Genomic DNA, 14,236 nt, shown 5'->3' with positions numbered 1-14,236 from the left:
AAGCCAAGCTATACGGCACCCTGGAGGAGCTGCGACGGACGGCATCATTCATCGAGGACACCGGGCTGCTCATCTAACGGAAGGCGAACAAGGAAGAAGAAGAAGAAGAAGAAGAAGAAGAAGAAGAAGAAGAAGAAGAAGAAGAAGAAGAAGAAGAAGAAGAAGAAGAAGAAGAAGAAAGCGAAATGCCCCAAATCTGGTGATACACAAAATTATTTTCATTCTGTACAAAATACACGATTGTTCTACAGAACGTCAGTCTCAATAAGGTGTGTGTGTGTGGGTGTGTGTGGGGGGGGCGGGGGGGGGGGAGAAAAAAGAAGAAGAAAAAAGACCCCCCAAAAAACAGAAAAGAAAAGAAAAAGCTGTTGTAACTATACATCGCAGTACAGACCACGTTGTTTGAATCTATACAAACTAAGGATTTTTTAAAAAGTCTTTTCGCTAGCATGATGAAATTAATATGCTTTGTATCTGATTATCTTTGAAAAAAAGGAAACCATTTCCATTTCATAGTTCAGTCAAATTGACAATTCTATTGAAATGTGCGTATGTGTAGTGTGTATGTATGTGCGCGCGCGCGCGCGTGTGTGTGCATGGCGCGTTTTTTGTTTTTTTGTTGGTCTTCTTTTGTGTGTGTGTGTGTGTGTGTGTGTGTGTGTGTGTGTGTGTTTGTTTGTTTTCTCCCCCCCCGCCTCAACTCGATTCTGTGAACAGTGTCACCCCCCCCCCCCCCCCACCCCCCCCCCCCTCCCCTTTCCGCACGTGTTCACCAGGATGCAATATCATTTTTCACGCTTGCCAAGCGACATAGCCCAGCTGTCACCCACCATTTGTTAGGCTAATGAATTTTCACTCTGTAAGGCATCAGTTTGCAAATCCGGCTTCCTTTTTTGTGAGATATAAATGTTCAATGCAATCTGTCGTTTGTTTATTCATTGTTTGAGCGGAGATCTGTAAGGTACGATGTGATTTTTCCTTCAGCAAAAATGTACATGTGCTCTCTCTCTCTCTCTCTCTCTCTCTACCTTTTTTTTTCATTTTCATTCTTAATCTTAACAATATGTTGCATTTTATGCGTTGTTGTTGTTTGTCGTTGATTTTCGTTTTACTCTTAGCAATGTGTCAATATCTCTGTAAACGGTCATTATTCTTTTGTTCATACATTATCCCCCTTGCCAAAGAATGATATTGTCAATGGCAATAAAACAATGTCCGTCTCTCTCTCTCTCTCTCTCTCTCTCTCACAGGGTACGTGCACGCGAACGCGCGCGCGCGAACACACACACACACACACACACACACACACACACACACACACACACTGATGTTGATAATACAAAGCCCTTCCTTCTTTTTACCCCAACTCTTTCCCGCAATGCTCACGTGAGTGATCTTAATTAATGATTGAATGATAATGTTCTTCTTAAAAAAAAAAAAAAAAAAAAAAAAAAAAAAAAAAAAAAAATCTTAAAATCAGTTTTTGTTTTCCTTGTGAGGAACCTGAAGGTGAATGTATGTACTTTGTATCAGATAATACAGTGACTAACTGATTATGATAATAATAATTATTATTAATGTGATTATTATTGAGAAATAGTGGTCATGGGTGTTTTATGTAACTTGTCATGTTTTTCTTTTATGTAAAGCGTCATGAGCCCATAGAGAGAAAGGGCGCTATATAAATGTACATTGTTGTTGTTGTTGTTGTTATCCTCCTCCTCCTCCTCCTCCTCCTTCTTCTTCTTCTTCTTCTTCTAATTCTTTTTCTTCTTGTTATTTATTTGCTGCCCCATCATTATTATGAATTATGACAATGATGATGATGATGATGATGATTCTTCTTCTTCTTCTTCTCACTCTTATTATTATTATTATTATTGTTATTATCATCATCATCATCATCATCGTTGTTGTTGTTGTTATCCTTCTTCTTCTTCTTATCATTATTATTATTACTGTTATTTATTTGCTGCCCCATCATTATTATGAATGATGACGATGATCATGATGATGATGATTCTTCTTCTTCTTACATTTATTATTATTATTATTATTATTATTATTGTTGTTGTTGTTGTTGTTGTTACTCTTATTACTCTTATTACTGTCACTATTATTACCATCATCACCATCATCACCATCGTTACGCAAACCATGACACAACACAACACACACCCACTCTTCACATCAGAACCGAATCTCCTTCTCTCTCACTCTCACAGGATGACGCCCCCAAGAACGAGGCTCCTGTCCCCGGTGACGCTTCTCGTGGTGGTGGTGTCCGTGATGGTGACGTCAGTGCACGCAGACGTGTGTGACAAACCAGGCTACGTGAACGGCTGCAGCACTCCATTCGGCATCAGGTTGTCGTTCCAAGCATTGTTCACGGCTTCCTGCAACCGCCACGATATTTGCTACAGTTGTGTAAGTAGATAGCCCTCCAGCTGTTTGTTTGTTTGCTTGTTTGCGAAACAGTGTGACAGTAAAGTGTGGCTTCACGGAGGTGTCGTGGCAGTTGTTTGGCAGCAGCTGTCTGATGTTTTGACACCTAGGTTATAAATTATTGCGGTCAGTCGACCTTCTCCCCAGCAAGGGCAGCAGACGTTGTGAATAATGGGAAACACACACACACACACATGCGCGCGCGCGCCCGCACACACACACACACACACACACACACACACACACACTTATGCAGATACGGAAGGAAGAAATATGTGTAGAACCGTTCAATACAAAAAATGGATCGTGGTGCCTCCACTTTTGTACAAACTGGTTAAAACGATTAAAAAAAAAAAGTTTGAAAGGATGCATTGAAGGATATGCAGCAGACTGTAAAAGAGAGAGCAGTCCGTGTTTGCACAGCTGAAGAACTATAAAGCTTTTCCACCCTGTTTCTCACCGTTGAATTGGGGAACGGAAAATTTGTATTTGTATGTCTTTTTATCACAACAGATTTCTCTGTGTGAAATTCGGGCTGCTCTCCCCAGGCAGAGCGCGTCACTATACTACAGCACCACCCCTTTTTTTGGTATTTTTTCCTGCGTGTAGTTTTTTTGTTTGTTTTGTTTTTGTTTTTTTGTTTTTCCTATCGAAGATTTTTGCCAGGAACAACCCTTTTTCTTGCCGTGGGTTATTTTACGTGCGCTAAGTGCATGCTGCACACGGGACCTCGGTTTATCATCTCATCCGAATGACTAGCGTCCAGACCACCACTCAAGGTCTAGTGGAGGGTGGAGAAAATATCGGCGGCTGACCCGTGATTCTAACCAGCGCGCTCAGATTCTCTCGCTTCCTAGGCGGACGCGTTACCTCTAGGCCATCCCTCCACTCCACTCAAATAATTCTATCATCAGCGGAAGAAGAGCGGAGAGACTTTGTAGGGACCTAACTTGATTAAAAGGACGGAAATGCACCAACGTTCCTTTCCAGAGATGACATGTAATCAAGAGACATGAGATCTTGTACTGCACTGGGATCGCATTTTAAGTGTGGCTTTAATTGATTTTATGTATTGTGGTATGGCTTCAAGTATTCTGAAATTAGTGCCAGGTGTTGATATATAAACATGTGTATCATGAAGGTATAGATGCATGATACGTATTCAGAATATTGTGCATGATAATGATGATGATGATGATGTGTGTGTGTGTGGTGGGTTTAGGGGTGGGTGGAGGGGGGGGGGGGGGGGCGTGGGGTGTAAGCATATATTAGTATTTGTATGGGTGTCGCGATAGCATGCAACTTTCCGTTTTAGTGTTTCATACGTTGGTTTTCAATAGTTAGTGTACAAAACAGCTGAGTATGATTTATGCGGAAAGGATAAATAATTAAATAAATAAATAAATAAATAATAAATAAATAAATAAATATATATATATATATATATATATATATATATATATATATATATATATATATATATATACATACACATATATGTGTGTGTGTGTGTGTGTGTGTGTGTGTGTGTGTGTGTCCTTTCCGCGTAAATCAAATAATTATTACTATCGTTATTATCACCACCACCACCACCACCACCACCACCATCATCATCATCATCATCATCATCATCATCAGCTTTCTCTTTGTCCAGGGTGCCAAGCATGATGTCAGCAGAAGACAGTGTGACAGCGCCTTCCTGAGCGACATGAAAAGTGCCTGCATCCAGTCTGGAGCTGGAGGGAACCTGAAGAAGAAAGCTGAGCAAAAAAAGTGCATCCATGTGGCAAGAATAATGTACTACTTCGCAGTGAGGCTCTTCGGTTCACCCTACTACCACAAGATGCGCAAGACGGAGAGCCACTGTGATGAGGCGTGGGTCACTTCCTGTTTGCCTTGAGTTGAGATTTTCCCCTCACAATATTTCTGTCTGACCCTGGTACATCTTGGTATCGGCGTGGGTCTCCTCTTGTCTGCCCCTGTCTCGAGATTTTTTTTTTTTTTTTTCTCTTCTCTGAACATTCCTTTTGAGACCCTGGTACAACTTGGTTTCCTTGTGACCCCTGGTACATCTTGGTATCCTTGTGACCCCTGGTACATCTTGGTTTCCTTGTGACCCCGGTACATCTTGGTTTCCTTGTGACCCCGGTACATCTTGGTTTCCTTGTGACCCCGGTACATCTTGGTTTCCTTGTGACCCCGGTACATCTTGGTTTCCTTGTGACCCCGGTACATCTTGGTTTCCATTTGACCCGGTGCAACTTGGTTTCCTTGTGACCCAGGTTCAACTTGGTGTCCTTGTGAGCCCGGTACAACTTCGTTTCCTTGTGACCCCGGTACATGTTGGAATCCTTGTGATCCGGGTACAACTTGGTTTCCATGTGATCCGGGTACAACTTGGTTTCCTTGTGACCCCGGTACAACTCGGTTTCCATGTGATCCGGGTACATCTTGGTTTCCTTGTGACCCTGGTATATCTTGGTATCCTTGTGAGCCCGGCACATCTTGGTATCCTTGTGAGCCCAGTACATCTTGGTATCCTTGTGAGCCCAGTACATCTTGGTATCCTTGTGACACCGGTACATCTTGGTATCCTTGTGTCCCCAGTACATCTTGGTTTTTTGTTTTTTTTTCCTCTAAATATTCCTAGTGACACAGGTAGAACCTGGTATCCTTGTGACCCCAGTACATCTTGGTATCCTTGTGACCCCGGTACATCTTGGTATCCATTTGATCCGGTACAACTTGGTTTCCTTGTGACCCTGATACAACTTGGTTTCCTTGTGATCCGGGTACATCTTGGTATCCTTGTGACCCCAGTACATCTTGGTATCCTTGTGAGCCCGGTATGTCTTGGTATCCTTGTGATCCCGGTACGGTTTGGTATCATTGTGATCCCGGTATGTCTTGGTGTCCTTGTGAGCTTGGTACAATTTGGTTTCCTTGTGAAATACTTTGCCTGTATTGTTCTGCTCTAAACACCCATTAAAACGATTTTTCACAACAATTCTGAACAACACATTTCTTTAAAAATAAAATAAATCAAAACTCATGTTTGTGAAGTTGTATGACTATGTTCTATAGATTCTTTAGCTGGACCCCTCACCTCCCCCCTCGTCCCTCCGGGGGAAAAAAAGAAAATTCAAAATTTTGTATCTACTGATCAAATAACAATAAAATTCAGTTCTCTCCTCATTGAAGTGATTGGTCTTACAGTATCTTTCTTTGCCGTGAGTGTTGGTGATTGTGAGAATGAATGCTGCGGTTTTTTGTATTGTTGGTGTTTGTTGGAGTTTTTGTTTGTTCGTTATTCACTACGGTTGAAAGAAACTGCACGAAATGCACGCTGGACATCCTTTCCTCAGACAAAACACAGATAACACTGGGTAAACTATTGAATGATCCCATGTTCTCCAAACGTCTACACTCTTCATTTCCCAGAAAAATGACGTTGCCATCGCCTCAGGTGCATCGCAGCATGCCGTTTTCTTCAGATCTACGAAGACTGGTGCCTGCAACTAAAAGTAAGGGAGTATGAGTGAGTCGGCATTTCAAAGGGTGGATATTTTTCCAATTTCCCAGGTCAACATATGTGTAGACCTGCTAGTGCCTGAACCCACTTCGTGTGTATAAGCACGCAGAAGATCAAATACGCACGTTAAGGATCATGTAGCGTTCAGTGCATGGTGTATGGAAACAAGAACATATCCAGCATGCACACCCCCGAAAACGGAGTATGGCTGCCTACATGGCGGGGTGAGTGAATAAACAAAACGGTCATATACATAAAATATTATATATGTGTCTGAGTGTGTATGTGTGCGTATTTGAAATCTGATTGAATGACACAGGAAACGAATGATGAGCGCCAAGTGGTAGCCGTCAGTCGGCTCTACCCAGGCAGGCAGCCTGTTGTGCAAATGACCCCGTGTTTGTAAAGCGCTTAGAGCTTGGTCTCCGACCGAGGATAGGCGCTATATAAGTATCTATATCAATCAGTCAATCAATCAATCAATCAATCAATTTCAACCAAATGAATGTGTAGGCCTATCTCGTGCTTCTTATATCTGACGCCTTTTTGCTAAATGTTGTGTACAGTTCTGTCGGGGGCATTACAATTCATTTCTTTTGGGTTCACTTAAGCATAACGTTCGCCTCATTTTGAATTAGAAAAAAAAATCCAAACGTTTGAGTAATGGATGGAGGCGTGAGTCCGATCAACGGAAAACGAACAAATTACACATACATGTGACCCTGGATTTTCACAACGGATTTACATGGTTCTCAGGATCGACCCTTTGTTCTCACAGATTTATACATTTCCATAAAATCACGGAAAAATCGCATCTTGGTGGGGTCCGGAGGGGCGTGGGTGTGTTTTTCCAGGCTGACCTTTATTGACCCATCCTCCCACCTCTACCTCCCCCGTTCACCACACATTTTTAGATGCAAATAAAAGGCTGGGTTGACCTTCTGCAATAGCCTGCATTTAAGCTCCTCTGTAGTGATATTTGGTGGAAGGGAATAGATGAAGAATAAGTAGATAAGTTAGTGAGCATGTAAGTCTAAAGGAAAAAAGTGAGGAGGGGAATCTATAGGTCATCTCTATGTTTCCCAAGCTCTACTTTCCCCAAAATTTACATCATCTAGGTCATTGCTCCACCAGGCCAATGGTCCTTCAGGTCAATGTTCCTCCAGGTCTATGGCCACTGTTGGCCACTGTTGACCACAACCCCAAAGTGTTCAGATTGCATTATTGACTCAGTTGTGTAAACAAAGTGAGTCTATGTTCTAACCCAGTGTTCGCTTGTGTGTGTGTGTGTGTGTGTGTGTGTGTGTGTGTGTTGGGTAAACTTTAACATTGCCATTTTCTCTGGAAATACTTTGTCTGTCAATATCAAATCTGGCTTAAATATAGTATGAAAAAAAATCTTCACAGTCATACCAATAATAGGTTGTAAGTCTCTCTCTTTAAGCCGTATTTCCATATCATTGGCTGCTTTATTTCGTTATGGTTCAGTTCGAAATCCGAAAATTAAAAAAAACAGCTTATCACTGACTTCCTCGAAAGTAGGTTGTGTTTGATGAGAAGACATGACCTCGTTTTTCATGCTCGCAATTAAAAGCAAAGAAATATACATTCTGGACAGAAAACATACAGTGACACTAACTACATTATTGACGTGTTGACTACATTTGAATATACTGAAGTGGATACTGAGTTAACTAGAATGAACAGAAAAGAACATTTGAATCGACCGTTCACTGCCTGGTCGACACGGCACTGTATCATACAGATCTTGACTAAACATGCTGCAAAGCCTGACGCGATGGCAACGTCTCCTTTACCGTTGTATTAAAATAATTTCTTTAGCAATCATCGACGTGTTTACTGCATATGAATGTTTTAAAGTGGATACTTAATTAACTACAGTAAACAGAAAAAAAAGAGAAATTGAATGGACGGTGTCCAGCGTAGTTTCTCAGTGAGTGGAAACACAAAGCTTATTGAACATGGATCTCTGCAGATCTATAAAAACGGACATATATTGCAGTGTTTCTGAGGCGATGGGAACGTTTCCTTTATTTCGGACTTAAAAATAAATTTTTAAATGCCGGAGATATACCAAGATAACATGAGTTTAACCGCGTTACGACCTCGATTGCCGCTGTCAATTTATTCCGCTAAAAGAACATGCTCAAATAATAACTTTTGAACATCAACGTTAAAACCGCGTTAGAGCAGTAGGTAAAAAACACTCCTTTTTCGACCCAAACATCCTAGATTTGAATCTGCATTGAAGACTTTTTTTTCTTTTTTCTTTTTTTTTTTCGCGAAGTGTGTATCACAAATGAGCCTTGAAGGCCTTGCCTTTCTTGTTTGTCTCGTTTTTGCATTGTGATATCAGGATGAGTTTTTATGACCACTGCCTGATCTCTGTTAATATCTGCTGACCCTTGTGTTCAAATTGAACTATTTTGTGATGTTTATGCAATTCTTGGCAGAATTTTATAATTAACTGACCATTACTTTCTGCTGTTAAATGTTGACCATTACTGACCACGCTGACCACCTCTCAAAAGGATCAGATTGTGAGTTTTGGGTGTTTTTGGTTTAGTTTTTTTGCACGTTTGTCTTTCATTATGACGCTTTGGCAGTTTTTGACTGCTAACTGACCACTGTTGACCTCAACTGGCCACTGACTGTTCAGAGTGTATTCATTTGTGACGGTTCCTATGTATTGGGATTTCTTGACAGAATTTGACTGCAACTGCAACTATTGACTACAACTGACCACCATACAAAAGCTTACAGAAAGTGGGCATTTTGGCATGTTTATGCAAAATTTACACTTCTATGCTTGGTTTGATGATTCATTGACCAGTTATGACTAATAGTCAAAAGTATGTAGCTTGCGTTATTATGTTAGCCTTTGTTTTGCGTTATGCGTTCGTCCTTATGCAATATTTGTACTTTTTCATATGCTTTGATTGCTTACCACTGCTGACCGGCTGCTACGGACCACTACCCAAAAGTATATGATGAAACAGGTATAGACCTTGGGAACGTAAACCTATTTCGGACGTTACAACGGGTATGTCTGTTTCGTAGGGACTCAAAATGAGCGGCGTAAGAATATTGCCACTGGAATGGTGCGGATGAAGGGACAGTTGAAATGAATAAATAAGCAAACAAATAAGTACATCAGTACATAAACAAATAAATGAATAAATAAGTAAATAATGAAATAAAATGAAATATATTAAGATGAAATAGAATAAAAAACAACAACAAAAAACAACAACAAAAGAAATCAGTTTACACACCGATTTCCACTGTGAATTGATTTACTGATGCTGCGGAAAGTGTTTGCTGGTGTGTTCAACACATTGGGGTTTCACAGGACTGCTGGCAGATATCCTGTTTATCCTGCTCCTACACAACCAATGACTAACATTGTTCAGTTGTTAACCTGACAGATGCAACCCTTCCTTGGCCATCGTTTGATGGTTTGTACAGGAGAGTGGAGTGATGGCATAGAAGAGGTAACACGTCCGCCTAGGAAGCGAGAGAATCTGAGCGTGCTGGTTCGAATCACGGCTCAGCCGCCGATATTTTCTCCCCCTCCACAAGACCTTGAGTGGTGGTCTGGACGCTAGTCTTTCGGATGAGACGATAAACCGACGTCCCGTGTGTATCATGCACTTAGCGCACGTAAAAGAACCCACGGCAACAAAAGGGTTGTTCCTGGCAAAATTCTGTAGAAAAATCCACTTTGATAGGGAAAACAAATAAAACTGCATGCAGGAAAAAATACAAAAAAAATTCGTGGCGCTGTACTGTAGCGACGCGCTCTCCCTGGGGATAGCAGCCCGAATTTCACACAGAGAAATCTGTTGTGATAAAAAGAAATACAACTACAACAACAACTACAACTGTTAAAAAAAAAAAAAATTCTTGAGCTGTCACATTTTACATTTTATGTTCATATTCTTACCCCCCCCACCCCCTCCCCACCCGCGCGGAGACTTGTAATGAGAAATATCAATAGGATATCATCCTTGATGTGGTTCTCTTGAATGTGTATATCAATAGGATATCATCCTTGATGTGGTTCTCTTGAATGTGTATCCATCAGATCTGTCAAGTATCTATAAATCTATGTTGTGCACGTATGTTCCTTTCAATGTATCCACTGATAACGAAAGGATCAATCACCAAAACGAATCAGCTACATATAAAGACCAATGATAGAATACCAACCACAAAAAGGACGAAAACACACAAAAGGATACTCGTGCATTTTTCATTGACTTTTATTGAGAAATATGATTTATTATGTGTGTGTGTGTGTGTGTGTGTGTGTGTGTGTGTGTGTGTGTGTGTGTGTGTGTGTGAGTGAGAGAGAGAGTTATATATATATATATATATATATATATATATATATATATATATATAGAGAGAGAGAGAGAGAGAGAGAGAGAGAGAGAGAGAGAGAGAGAGAGAGAGAGAGAGAGAGATTCAAATGATTTATTTACATAGGCCCATGCCCCACTCGATGGGGTGCAGTGTGTAACAGTCTTAAACATATGATTGCACTTTAAGAAACATTCATCAATGAATCATCGCATCATAATTGATCTTAACTTAATTGCTTTTTGTAAGTAAATTGACAAATTCTTTCTTTATCAGATGCCATCAAAGGCTCAACCGCATCTGATTTGGAAACGCATTATACTTTCGAGGAATATACTAGTCTCTTAATTGACTAAAAACAGGACAACATAAAATGAAATGTATCTCGCGTTCGACCCAACTTCTGCACAGAAGGCAATTTAACTCAACATTAGTATGTTTCTAATCATTTCGTAATGTCGAGCAATTCATTATGTATTTATCTAATTCTTGACTTTGTGAGCTTTATTTCTGTCTAAACTCATTTGCAAATAAGATTTCACTTCATGTACAACACAAAATGTTCTCAGCATTCCAAATCGGTCGCTGTTTTCGATATGAATATTCCATTTCTGCCACCAGCATGCAATTAATATTAATTTAAATTCAATAACAAACCATTTGATTTCCTGGACACCTTGATTCATCCATACAAATCCAAATCCATATTGGTATAATTAAATCGCATGAGGAACAAGAGCAAGCTTTAATCATTCAAAGAACGTAGTATCCGCAAAAATGGACATGGCAGCATTTTTACCTTTAATGGACAAATCGATACAGGTTGCAGGCAGTGACGCTAACTTTTGTTCAAAATAATTTACCTTGATATTTGTAAGCATCAGCTACTGGTATTAAGAGATTATCATTAGTCCATCGTTCTCTTGCGACTAAATAACTCTCTTTACACAGAGAGCGAGCGAGCAAGCGAGAGAGAGAGAGAGAGAGTGAGAGAGAGAGGCAGACAGACAAACAGACAGACAGACAGACAGAGACAAAGAGACAGAGGGAGAGAAGGCGGATACATGTGCGTGCGTGTGTGTGTGTGTGTGTGTGTGTGTTGTGACGGAGGAGAACTGGGAGTGGTTAAGAGTCATATACATCAGACGTCTTCTCGAAAGGTTTCTCCTCTGGTGATGCCTCAGGTCCCTGACTCAGGGCAGACAGGACCTGACCCAGGACTGATCACAGTAGCTCTGCGTGCGGCCCAACCTATGGTAGTTGGAATCGCCAAAGAGATGCACCGCGCGGTAATAGACGCTCCTGGCGAAACGTCTGCAGAGCCTTCGGGAAAGGCCGCGACGACTTTCACATGCCCGTCTCATGTTGGCCAGGAAGGCGTCGTCACAACGGTCTTTGGTCTTTCCGAACAGGGCACCCTGGATCGACACAGTAAAAACAGTTGTCAAGTGGTGTGTGTGTGTGTGTGTGTGTGTGTGTGTGTGTGTGTGTGTGTGTGTTTCGATTCATAATTTGTCACACAGAACATGACCCCACCCCATCATTTGTCTCTCTCTCTCTCTCTCTTTCTCTCTCACAGACACCGACACACACACACACACACACACACACACACACACACACACAGACACCAACACACACACACACACACACACACACAAACACACATTTAAAGCTAAAATAATCATTAAAAAGTAGATCCAAACATACACACAAAAAAGAAAGAAAAGAAAAAAAAAAGATTCAAACATACACAATCCTTAGCATTTATGTAAAAGCATTGTTAGTAGTGCACTAACAGTTCACGCGCTCACACACACACACACACACACACACACACACACACACACACACACACACACACTGAGTGGAGTGAGTAGGATCGGAGTAAAGTGCCTTTCCAAAGGATACAAAGCCAGGCTGAAAATAGCACCTCGAACCCTGAGCACTGGTAAATGCTTCATAAGAAGTTCAACGCCTGACTGTGTATGGTAGGGCACTCCGAACACAATCAACAGGTAGTGCGAATCCACACTGACATGCTGTTGTGCAAACAAACAAACAAACAAACTAACTAACTAACAGGAGGAAGCTATATACTTACGCAACCGTAGCAAACATCATGGCGGTTGCAGGAAGGCGTGAACAATGTTTGGAACGACAACCTGGCCCCAAGGGGAATGCTGCAGCCGTTCACGTAGCCTGGTCTGTCACACACGTCTGCGTGCACTGACGTCACCATCACGGACACCACCACCACCACAAGGAGCGTCACCGGGGACAGGAGCATCGTTCTCTGGAGGGTCATCCTGTGAGGAGGGAGAAGGAGATTAGGTTCTGATGTGAAGAGTGTGTGTGTGTGTGTGTGTGTGTGTGTGTGTGTGTGTGTGTGTGAGTGTTGTGTGGGGTTGTGTGTGTCCGTGTCCATGTCTGTCCAAGTTTTTTTTTGTTTTTTTTGTTTTTTTTGTTTGTTTTTGTTTTATGTTTGTCTGCCTTGGTTGATCTGACTTGTCTGTTTCTGTCACTGTTTCTCTGTCTCTGCACGTGTTTGGTTCTGTCTTTAGCTTGTTTCTTTTTGTTCTTCATGGAGGTATGTGTTTGGTTTTTTTTGTGTCTTTTTTGTCTTTTTCTTTTCTTTTTTTTCTTTGTGTTCTCTCATTTAGAAGGCGTTAGATTGCGAGAAAGTGTGGGTCGTTCCCCTCCCCGCGTTTTCTCTCAGTTTTGAGAAAGGGGGTGGGGTGAAGACTGGGGGTTGACGCCTCAACGCTTTCTCACAATGTGTGAGAAAGTGTGCAAAGAGCGAATTCCCTCTTATTTTTCTTTTTATATATATATTTATATATATATATATATATATATATATATATATATATATATATATATATATTCTCTCTATGATCGGAGTTCGTTTCTTGTTTTTTCCCAAATCTTAAAAAAAATCAGGGGGGGGGGGGGGGGGTGGGGGGGGGTGCTGGGGAGAAGAGGGGGGAGGGGAGGGGGGGGGGAGTCGATCTCAACGACAATCATGATAATGACAATGGCGTTAGCAAAGCGATGACATTGAAACTAACTTCGGTTTACTGTATTTCACATAAGATGGATCATTGCAATGCGTCGACCTCAAACTGAAAAAAAAAAATTGAACATCAGAATCAACAGGGGGAAAAAAAACATAAAAAAGAAGAAAAAAATAAAATAAAAAGAAGAGCTATGTATATAACTCAAACAGGAACATAGTTTCAGTTTCAGTTTCACTTTCTCAAGGAGGCGTCACTGCGTTCGGACAAATCCATACACGCTACACCACATCTGTTGAGCAGATGCCTGACCAGCAGCATAACCCAACGCGCTTAGTCAGGCCTTGAGTGCATGCTTACATATTTGTGTACCTATGAAAGTGGATTTCATTTTTACGTAATTTCGCCAGAGGACAACACTCTCGTTGCCATGGGTTCTTTTTCAGTGCGCCAAGTGCGTGCTGCACACGGGACCTCGGTTTATCGTCTCATCCGAAAGACTAGACGCTCAGTTTGATTTTCCAGTCAAACTTAGGAGAAAGGGCGAGAGCGGGATTCGAACCCACACCCTCACGGACTCTCTGTATTGGCAGCTGAGCGTCTTAAACATAATGTTATCATACCATGACTTGAACTGAATCTTTCCCGCGGGAAGTTGGGGGTAACATCGAAACGATTCAATTGTCTACATAAATGTGACAGCAAAATATTTTCCTCAATGCTTCAGCCTCGCATAGGGAGCGTGAACACGTGGCCAAATATAAATGGTGACCTCTGGAAGTTTTGATGCTTGTTGTGGTGTAATCTTTACTGTCACATTTATTTAGAATGTTCCTCCATTTCATGCTTGCTCATA

At 41.3% G+C, this 14,236-nt stretch overlaps 2 protein-coding genes across 2 annotated transcripts in view; one reads left to right on the top strand and one right to left on the bottom strand.

The window, feature by feature from the left end:
- Positions 1–864: 864 nt before the first annotated feature.
- Positions 865–4,345, top strand: LOC143298047 (conodipine-P2-like). Its single transcript, XM_076610710.1, has 3 exons — positions 865–961; positions 2,226–2,427; positions 4,100–4,345. Exons 2-3 carry the CDS (start codon positions 2,227–2,229, stop codon positions 4,343–4,345), a joined length of 447 nt encoding a protein of 148 aa, XP_076466825.1. The 5' UTR covers positions 865–961; position 2,226.
- Positions 4,346–10,247: 5,902 nt separating this feature from the next.
- LOC143298050 (uncharacterized) overlaps positions 10,248–14,236 on the bottom strand; it is a 5,625-nt gene continuing 1,636 nt past the window's right edge. Inside the window, exons 2-3 of the mRNA XM_076610716.1 lie at positions 12,468–12,672; positions 10,248–11,781 (exon numbers count right to left, since the gene is read on the bottom strand). Coding sequence (XP_076466831.1) covers positions 11,557–11,781; positions 12,468–12,671 — 429 coding nt within the window. The 5' untranslated portion in view covers position 12,672 and the 3' untranslated portion in view covers positions 10,248–11,556. The remainder of the gene's footprint in view (positions 11,782–12,467; positions 12,673–14,236) is intronic.

Source organism: Babylonia areolata, chromosome 23, assembly GCF_041734735.1.
Source record: "Babylonia areolata isolate BAREFJ2019XMU chromosome 23, ASM4173473v1, whole genome shotgun sequence".
Classification (NCBI taxonomy): domain Eukaryota; kingdom Metazoa; phylum Mollusca; class Gastropoda; order Neogastropoda; family Buccinidae; genus Babylonia; species Babylonia areolata.
This window is presented reverse-complemented; position numbering and strand designations above follow the sequence as displayed.

Excerpts from the sequence above, each read along its gene's own strand:
- LOC143298047 (XM_076610710.1), top strand. The coding sequence starts at position 2,227 with ATGACGCCCCCAAGAACGAGGCTCCTGTCCCCGGTGACGCTTCTCGTG. Across the intron at positions 2,428-4,099 it reads ACGATATTTGCTACAGTTGT|GGTGCCAAGCATGATGTCAG; the intron begins GTAAGTAGATAG and ends CTCTTTGTCCAG.